We start from the raw sequence: 17,856 nt of genomic DNA, 5'->3' as shown, positions 1-17,856 counted from the left end.
CACACGCCCATCATCTAGCATGTGCGTCACCTCCAAAATAGTCACATGATACCAAAATTCGGGGTTTCATGTCCTTAGAACCATATTTAAAACTGTTACTTACCTCAGTGTGTGAAATTCTTTACTCTGCTTTGCTCTTGCCTCACAAATCGGCCTCTGAATGTCTCGAATCTAGTCACAATTAATTCGTTTCGGTCAATAAAATTCATTGGAATTAATTACATAAGAAAATGCTAATTTTCCATAAAAATCCAAAATTTTAGCTCAAAAATGCCCGTAGGGCCCATGCCTCGGAATCCGACAAAAGTTACAAAATTCGAACACCCATTCCAATACGAGTTCAATCATACCAATTTTATCAAATTCCGATAACAACTCGACCTCCAAATCTTAAATTTTTGTTTTTGGAAGATTTTGCAAAAATCTTGATTTCTTCCATTTAAATCCGAAATAAATGATGAATATAACCATAGAATCGTGAAGTATAATCACTTTCGGATATAGAACACTTACCCCAAATATGTTAAAAATGGATGAAACTTCGAAATTTACTCTTTGCGATTGCGGAAAATGCTTCGCGATCGCGAAGCACAAAAATTTTCAGCCCTAAAATTGCTCTTCGCGATCGCGGAAAACCAATCACGATCGCGAAGAACAAACTCCCCTACATCTTCCAGACAGCCCTCCAGTATAATGGTCATAACATTTTGTACAAAACTACAAATTGCAAATGGGTTAACTTTCTGAAAATTAGACACCAAGGTCTATAACTTTCATTTGTTGTTCATCTCTCAATTCGTTATAAAGTTCGAGATATAAACTTCCAAAGTCAGCCCTATGCAACAGAGATTTTCAAACTCTTTCCGAACAGCCTATAGTATGTCTACCATAACTTTTTGTATATAACTCTAAATAACAATTGGTTTATATTTCTGAAAACTAGACGTCAAGGGCTACAACTTTCATTTTTGAATCATCTTTAAATTCCTTATAATTTACGAGATATAAGCTTCCAAAGTCGGGTCAATGCAATAGGATTTTCCTCTATGCGATCGCAAAAAGGCTTCTGGGATCGCGATTTACAGTGCCCAAACAGCAAAATTGCTCTTCGCGATCGCGACCATTTGTCTGCGATCGCGATGCATACCTCTATGGCCAAAAACCAACAACTAAGAATGGCCTAGAAATGGTCCGAAATCATCCCGAAACTCACCCGAGCCCCTCGGGACCTCAACCAAATATACCAAGAAGTCCTAAAACATCACACGAACTTAGTCGAAGCCTCGAATCACATCAAACAACGCTAAAACCACGAATCATGCCCCAATTCAAGCCTAATGAACTTTGAACTTTCAAATTCTATATCTTGTGCCGAAATACATTAAATCAATCCGGAATGACTTCAAATTTTGCACACAAGTCATAAATGACATAACGAAACTATTCCAATTTCAAGAATCAGATTCCGATCTAGATATCAAAAAGTCAACCCCCCTGTCAAACTTTCCAAAATTCAACTTTCGACATTTCAAGCCTAATTCCACTACGGACCTCCAAATAATTTTTCGGACACACTCCTAAGTCCAAAATTACCATACGGAGCTATTGGAATCATCAGAATTAAATTCCGAGGTCGTTTACACATAAATCAATATTCGGTCAACTATTTCAACTTAAGCTTCCAAGCTAACTCCGAAATACCTTAAAACTAAAACCAACAATTCACACAAGTCATAATACCTCGTTGGAAATTATTCAAGATTTCAAATAGTTGAAAGGAGCGTAAATGCTCAAAACGACCGGTCGGGTCGTTACATAAGACTTCTTAGAATGTCACAAGATCAATATGCCTTTCGACTAACTTTATCAACTACATGTTGACATCCAATTTTGTCCCTCCTTTCTTCTAATTTATTTATTTGAGCTTCTATATCGTTAGTATATCAAATGTGTTACTTTAACTTATTTTATAACAATATAAGGTCAATTTTTCATATTCATTTATTATTTTCTCTATTACTACTCTTGTTACTATTTTCTTATTATTCTTATTATTACCTTCTAATTACTATTACTACCACAACTACATTTATTATTATTATTATTATTATTATTATTATTATTATCAAAAGTCATCTCACTCATGCATTTACGAGGTTTCTTTTAGAGTTAATCAAGCAAGTTATACTTTTCATCATAATATATTTAGTTTCACATTGCATTAAATCTACTTTTATTTTACAAATATTTATTTGAGCATCTTCCTGCTTATAGGTCACGATATTTTAGCAACTTATTTTAGTACATAGCTTTTATTCATATGGTCTTCTTGCTTTGATCAATAATTAATATTTACTTCTTTTTAGCTAACATATTATTAGAATTTTAACAAATAGATATATTTTCAAGAGAAGCCCAATTATATAAAAGAAGGAGGAAAAAGTACATCCTTCTCTAACCCAAAATTTCACAACCCATCAGATTATCCCTAACCCATTAACCCATTAATACCCAAAACCCTTCACTCAAAATTCTTTCTCCCAGAACCCATGACCAACTCAAGTCAACCCTTTCCAATTCCCCTTCGTTCAAAACCGTACCGGCAAATTCATCTCGTTTCTTCGTTATTTGATTTATTATATTCTCATTTCTTTTCTATGTCCTTTCTTACTTTATTTTCCTTACTTATCTTCCTTATCGAATCCGTAAAGTAATTAATTTTTTACCTTAATTATGAGCCAATATATTAGCTCCAATTTTAGTCAAAATCGCCGACGCGCCTGAAGATTCACCTACTCTTCTTCCCATTCACAGGTTCAGACTTATCAGTTTGAATGTAGACAGGTTTGAGGTAGGCATTTCATTTGTTACTGATTGGATCATAATTTTGGAAGTTCAATTACATATATTTCTCTCATGATTTTCGGTTCAAATTCCACCGATTATGAGTAGGTATTTTAGTCCTTTTCTGTTAAAATAATCACCAGCAGCTCTTCTTACCTATTTCAATACTCAAATCTCGCCCCAATCCTCCAATTCCTTGTTGACAGAATTCTTGTTTTTATATTTTAAATCTTTCTTTATTTGGATGATTCTTTTCCATTATAGTGACACGACTTAAGTCTAATTTATTACTATAAATACCACTAGTTCTATACACTTGGGGGGGGGGGGGGGGGGAGGGGACCTTGGATCACGATTTTCACTATATAGCTATTCTATTCTCCTCTGTTCCGAGGTAAAAATCAAGGTAGAGCTTTAGTCTTTATCTTCGTTCGAGACAAAGCTTTAGTCTTTCTATTTGCTCGATACAATCGGGGCCTATCGAGTTCGAGTATTGATTTCTCATTATTGTTGTTCTAATTTTTGCACGGGCTGTGGCATATTCCGAAGAGTAATTGGCTTATTTGTCACTGTTGAAGTTACTGGATTCCTAATCTTCTTATTATATTATTCCGTTCTCCAACTGATTAGTTTCTTAAGCAATGCATTACTATCCCTTGACGTGCTAGTTGTTTGTTAGAATAGACTAGTTGTCTTCTTTAGTTTTTGTCTCTCTTTTACTTTCTTCTGCGATTTGTTTGCGCTTGGTTATGCTGAATGCTGTGCGGCATTCTTTTGAAATGCATACCAAGTAAAATCCCAGGTACGTCACTTGAATCTCCATATATGCCTTCCTTCTATGATTGGTATAAGAAAATTAAGCAGAACCTTATGGCTTGGTCATCTATACATCATGTTCTGGGACTAACTTTGCAATTTTTAAAGTTGTCTCCCCAACTGGATATATGCCACGCTTATTTTTTTTTTTGCTTGTTTTGAATATCTAGATGGTCTGTAGATTATATAATAAATAGTTAAATACTAGAGATGTTACCTTTAGGATTCAATGGTAAATGAGGTCGACAATCTGTTTGTGACAAAATCTATCTAGATGTATGTCTTTAATGTGCTCTTATATGACTGATAGGCAAATGGCCTAAATTGAATATTAGATATCATGCTCTAATGTGCTCTTATATCATGCTTTTAGGAAATAGCAATAATCAAATTAAGTATGTGAAAAGTTATAAGTTTATTCAAGAATTGAATGTTGGCCTGGTCGCTTATTTCTTTCCTATTGACATGTATATTCATATTTGTGTGAGTTGACTTGACAGGGTCTCAAACTCTAGTTTGGGCTGAGTTTTGGATCTGGAAAGCTGGGAAGGTCCTAATGAGGAGTCTTCCAGAGAGACATGGATTTCGTTTAGTCATCTTTAGGCTCATGTTATATTTTATTCTTGTAGTTTTTAAGCTCTATATAATAGTGAATGGGGGTTGCTGGGAAAAGGAAAAATCATGTGCTACTCGTTCATACGCCTCTTCTCTACTTATGTTCTCAATGCTTTAATTATTTTTTTTACTATAAACACTAGTCTTGCCGGTAGGAGATGATAAAGAAGACCTGCTTGTTATTTGCTTTTACATGAAACTTCCATAATTGGCATTTGAGTAGTACGTCGGTTTTTAAAAAAAAAAAATATTTCATGTTTTATTATTGGTCTATTTTTAGCTTTAAACTAAAGGTAGAACTTTCTTTTATTAAATCATATTTATTATCCTTTTATTAGTTATTTCAATTTCCAAACACTTAAGGAGTTTTATGTTTAATCTCATCATTAGTTTTTGTTGGTTTTATTACGTGATAGGCTATTGTCCAGTGGACTAATATTTCACTTTTATTTAAATTTTGTGAGTATACTATATATTCCGATAACTATTATTTTTTACTCTAGTTGATTCTTGGTAAAATTTTCACTCATTTGTTCTTATTTCCTATGCATATAGCTATCTAATCTATTAAACTTGGTGTATTGTATATCTGAATATTAATTCAAGGATCTTGCATATTTAAGAGACCACTTCATCGCTTTAGTTAATTTACTTAATTCGAGGTCAACATGAACCCTTACTTGCCTTATGTGTTACTTGTTAAGTCTTTATGTGCTCCCTTTTATGTGACGCTAATAAGAATAGAAATAGAAACTTGAGATTTTCTTTAAGTCTAGAACCATCCCTCTAGAATAGTGTCCGAAACTTCCTGAACTATAGGAAGGGGCAGGTAGTTTTGAGTTAGACGCGATTTAGAATTAATTAGTGCACTCTTAGGTTAACAATTTAAAGGTAGTAATGAGGGTAGCGAACATGATACACAAAATGCCCGAATAGCCATTGCACTTTTGGCTATAAAAGTCTTAGCAGACTTTGCACGGGAGTTGATCTATCAGGCTTAAAAATTTAGGTCCCCTTTTATGTAACTAAGTAGGCTTTTTACGATTTACAATTCTTACATTTTTTCGTTACTACTTTTAATTAATTGCTTTGACCACTTAGGATCGATTCACAACTCAGCAACCTACAACTTAGTTTAACCCAATAATCCCACATAGCATAAAATTTGGCCTGGACCTACAGTTGTGGATCTCGAAGAGTGCCTAACACCTTGTCTTCGAGGTAATTTGAGCCCTTACCCGATCTTTGGTGACGTTGACTAGTCAAACAGAGTTATTCGCAAATAAGTGTCCTAACGCACCTTAAAAATTATTAAGTGACGACTCTTCTCTTTTAATACCCATTTAAAAGAGTTGTCACATGTCGAGACCCGCTTTCGCGAGAAAATGGGGCGCGATAACATGGAGACTCTACTGGGGATACTTAGATTCTTACCATAACGGATTTTATTTCTATGCGGGATTTTTGTGTGATCGTACGATTTACTTTCTTATTTTATTTGTTTACCTTTATATTCGTCTTATAATTTTACTGTTTTATTTGTGACTTTCTTTATAGACCCTCCTCTTCATTCCCTTGGTTGTTTATTTTTTTATAAATGCCTTTAAGTAGATTTAGCTATTTTTCCTTTTTTTCCCTTATTTGTTTAATTCGTATAATGTTAATATTTCTACTTACTTTCGTACATATCTTTGTTTACTTGGTGATTATATTTTAGTTACTCTTCATGTACACTCTCTTCCTCTTTCCCTTAATTGTTTATATTTAAATTACTATTTTTTTTTTGCACATCCTTTTTCCCTTAGTTGTTTACACTTTATGCATGCCCTCTTCCCCCTTCCCTTATTTGTTTACTTTGAAGCATGCTTTGTTTTTTTTAATGTACATCCTCTCCCCCTTCCTTTATTTGTTTATCTTTGTTTTTTTTAAAACAAAAATGCTTTGTTTTGCTTTCTATGCATATCCTACTCCCTTTCCTTATTTGTTATATTGCGTATCTACATATTTTTCTTTACTTTAATAGTTAATATGTTTTAACCATATATTTTCTCCAGTTTACTTGTTCAAATTTTGTTGATCTCATTTACTTTACACTTATCGTTTTTATCATTTTTTTCTTTCAAATTGATCCCATGTCTAATGTTTTCAACTATATTTGTTATATGTTGACGCTTTGATAATTGTCATCCCGTTCATATTTCCTCCACTTGAAAATTTTTACACTAGCGGTTGCGTGTTTTCACGATAGTGCACTCTCAAAATTCCTTTTAAGGGAAAGTTCTGTGGGTAGGTCAGTCAGCGGTGCGCCGACGGTCACGGACTTTCCACTCCCAAGTTGTCCGCTTGGGGGAACCTTTGGTCTAGACAATCTACTCCTGTTCAATAGAGCCCAACCATGATATGATTTTTAGAAAAATTATATTTTCTATAAACCTAGATCGAATCAATATACTTAGTATATTAAGTCTGATAGTATGACTATGCCCAAGTCCAAAAGGGTCTACGACCTAGAACGATGTCATCATAATTTATTTTTATTTTTTGCGAAATAAATGTGCCTAAATGTTGACAATTTGCTCTCAAGTTGGGGGAGGGGTATAAGCTAACCTTTTATAAATACAAGCAATCATGAATCAATCCAAGGCTTATCCAAGGTTTAGCATGGTCTGGTACATACCCGATTCACTAAAGGGTTGGTGGAGAGATCTGGGCATTCAGGGACAAGGAGAAGTACGCAAAGTGTTGGGACATTTGCCTTTGCTTATGGATGTCAATTCGTGCAAAGAACTCATTGAGGCGGTCACTGCCTTTTGGGACAAGGAAAGAATGGTATTCGGATTTGGGGATGTTGAATTGACACCATTGCTAGAAGAAATCGGTGGTTATGTTGAAAATGCAAGTCTGTTGTGGAGGAATAAAAGTGGGAAAGGGCTGAATTGATCATTCCTAAAAATCCTTCACCGCAAGAGTTTCGTAAAAAGCTGGGGTTGCAAGGAGGCAAAATGATGACCCATGTAATAAAGTCAAAAATTTCACTTCAATACTTGTATGATAGATTCGGTCATGGGTACGCTCGAGAGATATATAATATAGAATCGCACTGTCCCGATGCATGGACCCAAAAGAGAATTTTTGCATTTGTCATTTGTTTTCTGGGGCTAGTGGTTTTTTCTCGAGGGGCTAAAGAAGATATTCACACCCGACTTATCATAGTAGCGGATGCAGTATTTAATGGAATAGACGGTAATCCTAGCACTATAGTTCCTATGATCTTGGCTGACATCTATCGGTCTCTGAGCCACTGCAAAGACGGGGCTAGACATTTCGAGGGATGTAATTTGCTACTTCAAATTTGGCTGATTGAACACCACTAAAAAGTTAACGGAAAGCAAGCTCTTCGCAAGCCTATTGGAGATGACTATATTCTATCATATGACTTGAGAGTTACTTTAGGGGTCTAGAAGTTAAAAGGTCCCGCTGATGTTGAAGGTTGGGTTAGGCTGCTAGATTGTTTGACAGAAGATTCGGTCCAATATATGTTTGACCGGTTCCCTTCCTCAGAACTGGTTGTTTATGCCAAGGAAACCCCACACTTGGTTTTGATGGGAGTCTGTGGCCTTCGACCCTACGTGGCAATAAGGGTTCTTAGGCAAGCTGGGAGAATGCAGACTATACCAAGGGTAAGCAACATGAATCGTTACATGATTGACTATGAAAGCGATAAAATCCCGTTTGTTAAGGACATTCTCAATATGTGGAAAAAAAAGAAATTCATGATGGTGGACACTATAGCAATAGACATGTATCATGCAGGTTGTGTCATTGGTTACATTGAGTGGTTGCATGCTTACGTAAAAAGGTCAGTCTCTCCTAGCATCAAGGGAGGGGAGCATATAATTGACAAAGAGGCTCGAGCATAAATCTTATATCGTCGATTCAAAAGAAAGGCTCATGACTCTGAAATCCGACATCAAAAGCAACTTGAGGATCACGCAAAGGAACTGGAAGAAAAGGATAAAGAGATAGAGCATTGGCAATTTCAAGCTCTTAGCTTGGAGCAAAGCATGCTAGAGTTGAGCGAAGAATTTCGTCGGCAAGGGGAAGAATGTATCAACAAGGGTTTTGAGGTTGGAGGTAATATGGAAAAAGCATACCTTGTGACAAGCCATAGTCATTTCGAGAATGCCATCCGAGCTGCGAAGAAGCCAAAGATTGATGAAGGAGCATCTGCAAGCTAGACTAGGAGTTTTTCTTTCATTGTTATTATTATTTTTTTTTTTGTCATTTACTTATTAACAATTGTTGGATTATTAATAAAAATTTGGGGTATTTGAGAGCAAATGGAATGAAATATATTGGCACATTTATTTCTTGAATATTCGCTAGGCCTACCTTGGGCAAAAAGAGGTCCCCACGTTAGGGCGTGCTTTAAATATTCTAATTGAATGGGTTTTCACTATCTTTATCTGTTGTGTGTTTACGTCCTACATATTTTTATTTTGCTGCAGTTACTTCACCTTGCTAACTTGGCTATTTTTTTTTTCTTTCCTTTGTTTTTTTTTTAATTCCCTTTCCTAAAGGTTGATTCGTGCATCGTGGTTGTGTTATCATATCATACTCGATCAAAAAGGCCTCCACCACCTCCTCCTCCTAGCAGTCCTAACAACAAAAGAAAAGGTCTAATGGAAGATGCAAGCGGTATGGCTGGTAAAGAAAGTATTTCCACTCCTAAGGAAGCTGTGAAAACATCTGACGGAAGTCTAACAGGACAGAACGAGTTGGCCCTCCGTTTGGAACAAAGAAAATTGGAGCAAGTTTGAAACATTGCAAATTTATCCCTCTCCCTGAACATTCCAGACTTAAATCACCAAGATGACTCCAACCAAACCACTACTGAAAATAACCAACCTCCTCCTCAAAATAAACCACCGCCCTTGAATCCGCTGCCACAAGCTCCACAAAGTCCACCACCTCAAACCACTCAATACTATCAAAACCCTCCAATAACCCAACATTATCAAAACCGGCCACCCCAATAATGCAACACCAAAGTCAACCACCATTCCAAACCTCGCAACACCACACTAATCCAATACTCTCACAAAACACCGTTTATCCCCTTGCCCACAATTCCCCACAATCCATTACTCACACCCATGATCCATCCCAAACATTTATCAATAACCACCCATATACCCAAATTCCCGGAACCTACCAAACCAACCCCATATATGTGAAAACCTTACCATACACACCCCAACAAGCTCAATGTACACCTGAGCACACCGAAAAAGACATGGTGATTAAAAGTATGACCGAAGAGTTAAAAAGGTTGACCGGAAGAATCCAAACTATTGAAACAGGAAAATGTATTGAAGGTTTGAATTATGAAGATTTGTGTATCCAACCTGACGTTGAGCTGCCCGAAGGCTACAATCCTCCGAAGTTTGAAATGTTCGATGGTGCTGGTGACCCAAAGGCTCATTTGAGAATGTACTATGATAAGCTCGTGAGAGTAGGGAAAAACGAGCAAATCCGCATGAAGCTGTTTATGAGAAGTCTTACTGGGGACGCTCTATCTTGGTACATTGGCCAGGATCCAAAGAAATGGCACAACTTGGTTAACATGGCTTCTAATTTCATGGATAGGTTCAGATTCCACACTGAAAATGCTCCAGACTTGTTATATATTCAGAATTTGAAGAAGAAACCCAATGAAACATTTAGAGACTATGCTACTAGTTGGAGATCTGAGGCAGCCAAGGTACGACCACCATTAGAGGAGGGTCAAATGAACAAATTCTTTGTGCGAGCCCAAGACCCCCAATACTATGAGAGGTTGATGGTTATTGAGGATCACAAGTTCTCGGATATCATCAAGTTAGGAGAGAAAATCGAAGAGGGTATCAAAAGTGGCATGGTGACCAATTTTGAAGCTTTGCAGGCTACTAACAAGGCCCTGCAATCGCGGGGGGGGGGGGGGGAGGGCATTTCAAAATCGGAGAAGAAGAAAGAAGTGAGCGCCGTAATGGTAGCACAAGGCCCGAGGACTCCCTTAACATACCGAACACCTCCTCCTCCTCCATATCTACACATACCACCAACATACCATTATCCCACAACCCCACAACATGTCTATAACACTCAATCCACATACTTCCAATCACCTCCACCTACCCACCAAAAATTACCCGAGACCCAGAGCCAACTTTGAAAGAAGACTGCCTAGACAATACACTCCACTTGCCGAACCTATAGCTCAACTATACGAAAGGCTAAAAGTTGCGGGCTATATCACAACCATTCCCCCTGCTGCAGACACGCCCACTAAATGGGTTAACCCCAACAAAAGTTGTACTTACCATTCTGGCATGAAAGGGCATACATTGGAGGAATGTCGCTCTCTAAAGGATAAGATACAAACACTTATTGATACTAAGGTGATTCACTTAAAGGGGCCCACACCAAATGTTCACAATAACCCTCTTCCCCATCACAAAGAGGGGGGAGTACACATGATAGAAGTAGATGAAGAATGGGATGAAGAAGGATCCATTGGTTTTATTCGAGATGGGGATATCGTGGTGGTCCCTCCTGTGGTACCTCCACCTGTTGTGGTGCAAGTTTGTGCACTGTTTGAAGTTGAATTGGCCGTATCTCGGTCACCGTTTACTGTCATGGTGACTCCACCACCTGTTTATAATTCAAGAGTTGTTCCATGAGACTATGAGGCTGAGGCAAGGAGAAAAGGTAAGTCCAAGATGGAGGAAGCGGGAGCCGCACAAGGTATGACCAGAACTGGCCGAGTCTACACGCCTGAGAACATGACCCAAGGAGGATCGAGTAAGGAGAATACGCAAAGGCCACCTGTTGTAGAAGTAGGAGGCAAGGAGATTTGGAGAAAGGTGCAAGCTAAAGAATATTATGTGGTTGAACATCTGAACAAGACTCCTGCTCAGATATCTATTCTATCTTTGTTGCAGAATTCTGATGCACATAAGAATGCTTTAATGAAAGTTCTGAGCGAAGCATATGTGCCGGCCACTATCACAGGTAAAGACATGGAAATATGGTGGGACATATATTTGAGACCCACAAGATTTCTTTTCATGAAGATGAACTACCTCCCGAGGGGCTCAACCATAACAAAGCGTTGTATATCACTGTGCAACATGATAATAAGTTCATATACCAAGTGTTGATCGATGGTGGTTCTTGTCTGAACATATGTCCATTGACTACATTGAGGAAATTGGGTATAAATCTGTCAGAGATACAGGAGGGAAGCATGAAGTGAAGGATTTTGACTGTTCCCAAAGGGCTACTATCGGGGAAATCAATTTGAGGTTGAAAATCAGACCGACAGTATTCGATGTGGAATTCCAAGTGCTAGACATCTCAACCACCTACAACTTACTATTGGGGAGGCCATGGATCTATATGGCTGGGGTTATTGCTTCCACTCTGCACCAAGTTGTTAAGTTCGAATGGGATCATCAAGAGGTGGTTGTTCACAGAGATGGCAACAATCCTATATACACCAATCAAACAGTCCATGTGGTCGATATAGAGAGAAATGTAGGAGGAGGTACCTTTTACACTGTCGAGCTAGTTGGAAATATTAAACAGAGTAGATGGTGGAGTGACCGAGTGATGAGTATGATGTTGTGGTTGGGATATGAACCAGGTAGGGGCCTTGGTCCTAAACTGGAGGGAATAGCTGAACCTGTGGAACCTCGTTTTCAAAAGACTACTTTTGGCTTGGGTTATAAGTACACCTCACAGGAATTCAAGGACTGGACACCTCCTTGGAGCAGGTTTTACTATCCTCTGCCAAAGCCGATACCGCATTTGCACCAAACCTTCCGAAAGGCTGAAACCATTTGGGGAGATGAAGCAGACAACATCCTGGAGGGGGTGAAGAACCTGTTCCTGTCAGAGCCCGAGGACAATGGAGATTGCAATGTGGTACTATTCGGGGAAGTGGAGGAAGACATAATCTAGGCTATGGAAGATGGGGCTATGCTCGGAAATTGGACTGTTGCTCCATCCCGGGCTCGCCGAGCACCTGAGTAGCTTTTGGCGATTTAGCATCTCTATGTTTTAATTATCAAAAAGCAAAAACATTTAGCATTTCATGTTTTAAATAAATGCTCAAGTGATTGAGCCTTGTTTTTATGTTTATTTTCGCATTATGTTTAAAACAATTCGCCAGTTTTATTAATGAAGTATTTACCTTTTCTACTTATTTTTGTCTTGTTATCTTTATATTTCAGCAAGACTATTTTCTATCCTGTTGAATCTACAAGCGTGACATGTAATGAGACAATGCGACATGACATAAGTGATTCATCGTATTGGGAGGACGATACACCGCATGAAGAGATTGTCAAAGAGATAGAGAATTTTGAGAATAAACCCAAGTCAAATTTAGAAGAAACTGAGGTAGTTAACTTGGGTAATGCCGCAACAGTTAGGGAAACTCGCATTAGTTTTCATCTATCACCGACAGACAAGGAAGAGTATATTGAGTTCTTAAAAGAGTACGCTGATATCTTTTCTTGGTCATATGATGATATGATGGGTTTGAGTACATCTATAGTATCCCACAAGCTACCTACTAATCCAATGTGTCCACCTGTGAAGCAGAAACTTAGAAATTTCAAACTAGATCTAAGTTTGAAAATCAAAGAGGAGGTTACCAAGCAATTGGAAGCCAAGATCCTCTGTGCTGTCAAATACCCTATTTGGTTAGCTAACATTGTGCCCGTGCCTAAGAAAGATGGAAAGGTTAGAGTTTGCATCGACTACAGGGATCTCAACAAGGCCAGTCCTAAAGATGACTTTCCATTGCCAAACATACACATCATGATCAACAATTGTGCAAAGCATGAACTCCAATCATTCATAGATTGCTTTGCCAGATATCACCAGATTAGAATGGACGAAGAGGATGCTGAAAAGACTGCTTTTATTACGCCATGGGGGGTATATTGTTACAAAGTTATGCCGTTTGGTTTGAAGAATGCTGGGGCGACATATATAAGAGCCATGACTACCATCTTTTATGACATGATCCACAAGGAAATTGAGGTATATGTAGACGACGTCATAATCAAATCAAAGAGGAGCTCAGATCATTTGACTGATCTTAGGAAGTTTTTTGACAGACTACGGAGATATAACTTGAAGCTAAATCCAGCAAAATGTGCTTTTAGGGTACCCGCTGGCAAATTATTGGATTTCATTGTCAGTCGTCGGGGAATCGAATTGGATCCGTCAAAGATCAAAGCTATTCAAGAGTTACCACTGCCGAGGAGTAAGAAAGATGTGATGAGTTTCTTGGGATGCCTCAACTACATCAGCCGTTTCATAGCCCAATCAACTGTGATTTGCGAGCCAATCTTCAAGATGCTGAGGAAGGATGCTGCGACTGAATGGACCGAAGAATACCAAAAAGCTTTTGATAAGATCAAGGAATACTTATCTCAACCTCCTGCTCTGGTTCCTCCTGAGCCTGGAAGACCGTTGTTATTATACTTGTCCGTGCTAGATGGGGCGTTCGGATGTGTTTTATGACAATATGATGAAACTGGCAAAAAGGAGCAAGCAATATACTATCTAAGCAAGAATTTCACACCATATGAGGCCCGCTATTCACTGTTGGAACTCACATGTTGTGCCTTAACATGGGTAACACAAAAGTTGAGACATTATTTTTGTGCACATACTACCTATCTGATCTCGAGGATGGATCCTTTGAAATACATCTTCTAGGAGCCTATGCCTACCGGGAAACTAGCAAAATGGCATATATTGTTGAGTGAATTTGACATTACCTATGTCACTCAAAAGGCAGTCAAAGGGCAAGCACTGGCAGACCATCTAGCAGAGAATCCCGTGGATGAGGAATACAAACCATTAAGGACATACTTCCCCGATGAAGAAGTGCTATTCATTAGGGAAGACATCTCAGAAGCATATGATGTTTAGAGAATATTCTTTGATGGGTCCGCAAACTTCAAAGGAGTAGGCATTGGAGCGGTGCTAGAATCAGAGACCGGTCAACATTACCCGGTATCTGCCAAACTCAGGTTCCCGTGCACTAACAATATGGCGGTATACGAAGCTTGTATTCTAGGACTCAGGCTAGCCATCGTCATGAACATTCAGGAAATACTGGTAATCGGAGATTCAGATTTGCTGATACATCAAGTGCTTGGAGAGTGGGCTACCAAGAACTCAAAAATACTGCCTTATTTACACTATGTGCAAGATTTAATCAAGAGATTTGTCAAGATAGAATTCAAGAATGTTCCTCGGACTCAGAACGAGTTTGCAGACGCCTTGGCCACATTATCATCCATGATTCATCATCCGGATAAAAGCTACATTGATCCTATACCTATAGATATCCGCAAGCAACCTTCCTATTGTACTTATGTTGAAGAAGAGTTCGATGGGAAGCCATGGTTTTATGATATCAAGGAGTACTTGGAGAAGGGAGAATATCCAAAAAGTACTACGCATGTTCAAAAACGCACATTGTTGAGGTTAGTTAATCATTTCTTTGGGAGTGGAGGAATCTTGTATAGGAGGACCTCCGATCTAGGTTTACTAAGATGTGTGGACGCTAAGGAGGCATCTAGACTACTTGAAGAAATCCATGCTGGAACATGCGGACCTCATATGAATGGTTTCACTTTGGCAAAGAAGATATTGAGAGTTGGATATTTCTGGATGACTATGGAAACCGACTGCATCCGGTATATACAAAAATGCCATCAATGTCAAGTTCATGCCGATATGATACGAGTTCCGCCCAACGAACTCAATGTGACAAGTTTGCCTTGGCCTTTCGCTGCTTGGGGTATGGATGTTATTGGTCCCATCGACCCCTCCCCCCCCCCCCCCCCCCCGCATCTAATGAACATAGATTCATCCTGGTGGCCATTGATTACTTTACCAAATAGGTGGAAGCCACGTCATATAAGTTGGTCACTAAGAAAGTTGTAGCGGATTTTGTCTGAGATCATCTTGTATGTCGATTTGGGGTCCCCGAATCAATCATTACAGACAATACCGCCAACCTCAATAGTGATCTGATGCAAGCTATGTGTGAGAAGTTTAAGATCAAGCACCACAACTCTACCGCTTAAAGGCCTCAGATGAATGGAGCTGTAGAGGCCGCCAACAAGAACACCAAGAAGATACTACTCAAAATGATAAATAACCACAAGCATTGGCATGAGAAGCTACCTTTTGCATTGCTGGGATATCGCATCACAATCCGCACTTCCACTGGGGCAACACCATACCTTTTAGTATATGGTACTGAAGCTGTGATACCCGCTGAAGTAGAAATACCATCTTTAAGAATTATACAAGAAGATGAGTTGAGTGATGCTGAATGGATACAGAGCAAATATGACCAATTAGCACTTATTGACGGAAAAAGAATGAATGCAGTATGTCATGGTCAACTCTATCAGAATAAGATGGCTAAAGGTTTCAACAAAAGGGTGAAGCCCAGGCAATTCACACCAGGGCAATTGATTTTGAAGAGGATTTTTCCGCATCAAGATGAGGCGAAGGGTAAGTTTTCACCAAATTGGCAAGGCCCTTATATGGTTCATCGAGTCTTGACAGGAGGGGCACTCATACTAGCAGAAATGGATGGAGAAGTATGGCCAAAACCTCTAAATTCAGACACTGTCAAAAGATATTACATTTAGAGACAATCTTTTGTATTTCTGTCTGATGTACCATAAACTACGTTTGACCTGATTCCCGTTTAAGAGGGGATACGTAGGCAGCTCTGTGGATTCAGCCATATTATAATAAAAATATAATTTTCCCTTCAAGACAGAAACTGGGATAGAAATTTTGAGGGAGCCCTCAAAATTTCATAGAGAAATTTGGCATTACAGCATCAGAACATTGCCTGAAAGCATAGAGAGCTAGAGTCATCTGAACCGAGGCAGAAATTTTGAGGGAGCCCTCAAAATTTCATTCAACATAAAGAAATTTGGCATTACAGCACCAAAACATCGCGAGAAAGCATATCAGAGCCAGAGTCATCTGAGCTGGGGCAGAATTTTGAGGGAGCCCTCAAAATTTCAATCAACATGAAGAAGTTGCAGTGTCTCAAAACATGTCACAATTTTACGATTCAACAAAAGCTTTTTTTATGTATGTGTCTTATGCATTGTCACTTAATTTATTAAAAAAACTGGTTTTTATTTATTTATTTATTTATTTTGAAAAAAAAGAAGATAACTCCTAAATAACTTGTTTCCAAAATCACTTGTGTTAGCCAAATACGTTACCCAGGTGAAGCCCAGGGATTCAAAGGCTAAAGTCGGGAGAAAGGACAACACGCGAAACCAAAAGCACGAATCAACCTTTCCCTCAAACTTACAAATTTTCTTTGAATGCAGGAATATTAGGAACAACATTGTCAAGAATACTTGCAAAGGATATACGATGAAATCACTATCTGCACAACGACATACATTGCGAAGAAGTTTTTTGTAAGAATAAGAATTGCTAAACGTTGTTTTCATCCTTGCACAAGGTTTAAACACTGACTTCATCCTTGCATAAGTTTAAATACTGCCCTTATCCGTACATAAGTCTAAGTATTGCCTCACATACTTGCATAAGTCTAAACTCTGTATTGTATGGCTGAAAGATCGCCCCATACTGGATCTGCATGACTGAAAGATTGCCCCATACTGCATTGCATGGCTGAAAGATCGCCCCATACTGTATTGCATGGCTGAAAGATCACCTCATACTGCATTGCATGGCTGAAAGATCGCCACATACTGCATTTGCATGGCTGAAAGATTGCCCCATACCGCAATGCATGGCTGAAAGATTGCCCCATACTGCATCTGCATAGCTGAAAGATTGCCACATACTGCATTGCATGGCTGAAAGATCGCCCCATATTGCATTGCATGGCTGAAAGATCGCCTCATACTGCATTGCATGGCTGAAAGAATGCCTCATATTGCATTGCATAGTTAGAAAGATCGCCTCATACTGCATTGCATGGCTGAAAGATCGCCTCATACTGCATTGCATGGCTGAAAGATCGTCTCATACTGCATTGTATGGCTGAAAGATCACCTCATACTGCATCAGCATGGCTGAAAGATAGCCTCATACTACATATCATGGGCTGAAAGATTGCCACATACTGCATTGCATGGCTGAAAGATCGCCCCATATTGCATTGCATGGCTGAAAGATCGCCTCATACTGCATTGCATGGCTGAAAGATCGCCTCATACTGCATTGCATAGTTAGAAAGATCGCCTCATACTGCATTGCATGGCTGAAAGATCACCTCATACTGCATCGGCATGGCTGAAAGATCGCCTCATACTACATATCATGGGCTGAAAGATCGCCAAATTATCCAAAGGCGTCATCGTCCAAAGGCACCATTTTCATGGCTTGAGGACACCATTTCATGGCCTAAGGATTTCAAAGTTACACATCATTATTCAAAGGCATCATAGTCCAAAGGCATCATCCTCATGGCTTAAAGACACCATTTCATGGCCTTCG

General features: G+C 38.8%; 1 protein-coding gene and 1 long non-coding RNA gene across 2 annotated transcripts; both read left to right on the top strand.

The window, feature by feature from the left end:
* The first annotated feature begins 2,474 nt into the window (after positions 1-2,474).
* On the top strand, positions 2,475-4,494 carry LOC104107089 (uncharacterized). Its single transcript, XR_011414350.1, has 2 exons — positions 2,475-2,851; positions 4,161-4,494. It is a non-coding gene; the product is annotated as an uncharacterized lncRNA (long non-coding RNA).
* Positions 4,495-14,388: 9,894 nt separating this feature from the next.
* On the top strand, positions 14,389-16,010 carry LOC104095593 (uncharacterized). The gene is made up of 2 exons (XM_070194393.1): positions 14,389-15,041; positions 15,437-16,010. Exons 1-2 carry the CDS (start codon positions 14,389-14,391, stop codon positions 16,008-16,010), a joined length of 1,227 nt encoding a protein of 408 aa, XP_070050494.1.
* The last annotated feature ends 1,846 nt before the right edge of the window (positions 16,011-17,856 follow it).

This window comes from Nicotiana tomentosiformis, chromosome 2 (assembly GCF_000390325.3).
Source record: "Nicotiana tomentosiformis chromosome 2, ASM39032v3, whole genome shotgun sequence".
Taxonomy (NCBI): Eukaryota; Viridiplantae; Streptophyta; class Magnoliopsida; order Solanales; family Solanaceae; genus Nicotiana; species Nicotiana tomentosiformis.
The sequence above is the reverse complement of the archived record's forward strand: the minus strand, read 5'-3'. Positions and strand labels throughout refer to the sequence as shown.

Excerpts from the sequence above, each read along its gene's own strand:
- LOC104095593 (XM_070194393.1), top strand. The coding sequence starts at position 14,389 with ATGGCGGTATACGAAGCTTGTATTCTAGGACTCAGGCTAGCCATCGTC. Across the intron at positions 15,042-15,436 it reads ATGGAAACCGACTGCATCCG|GCCTCAGATGAATGGAGCTG; the intron begins GTATATACAAAA and ends TACCGCTTAAAG.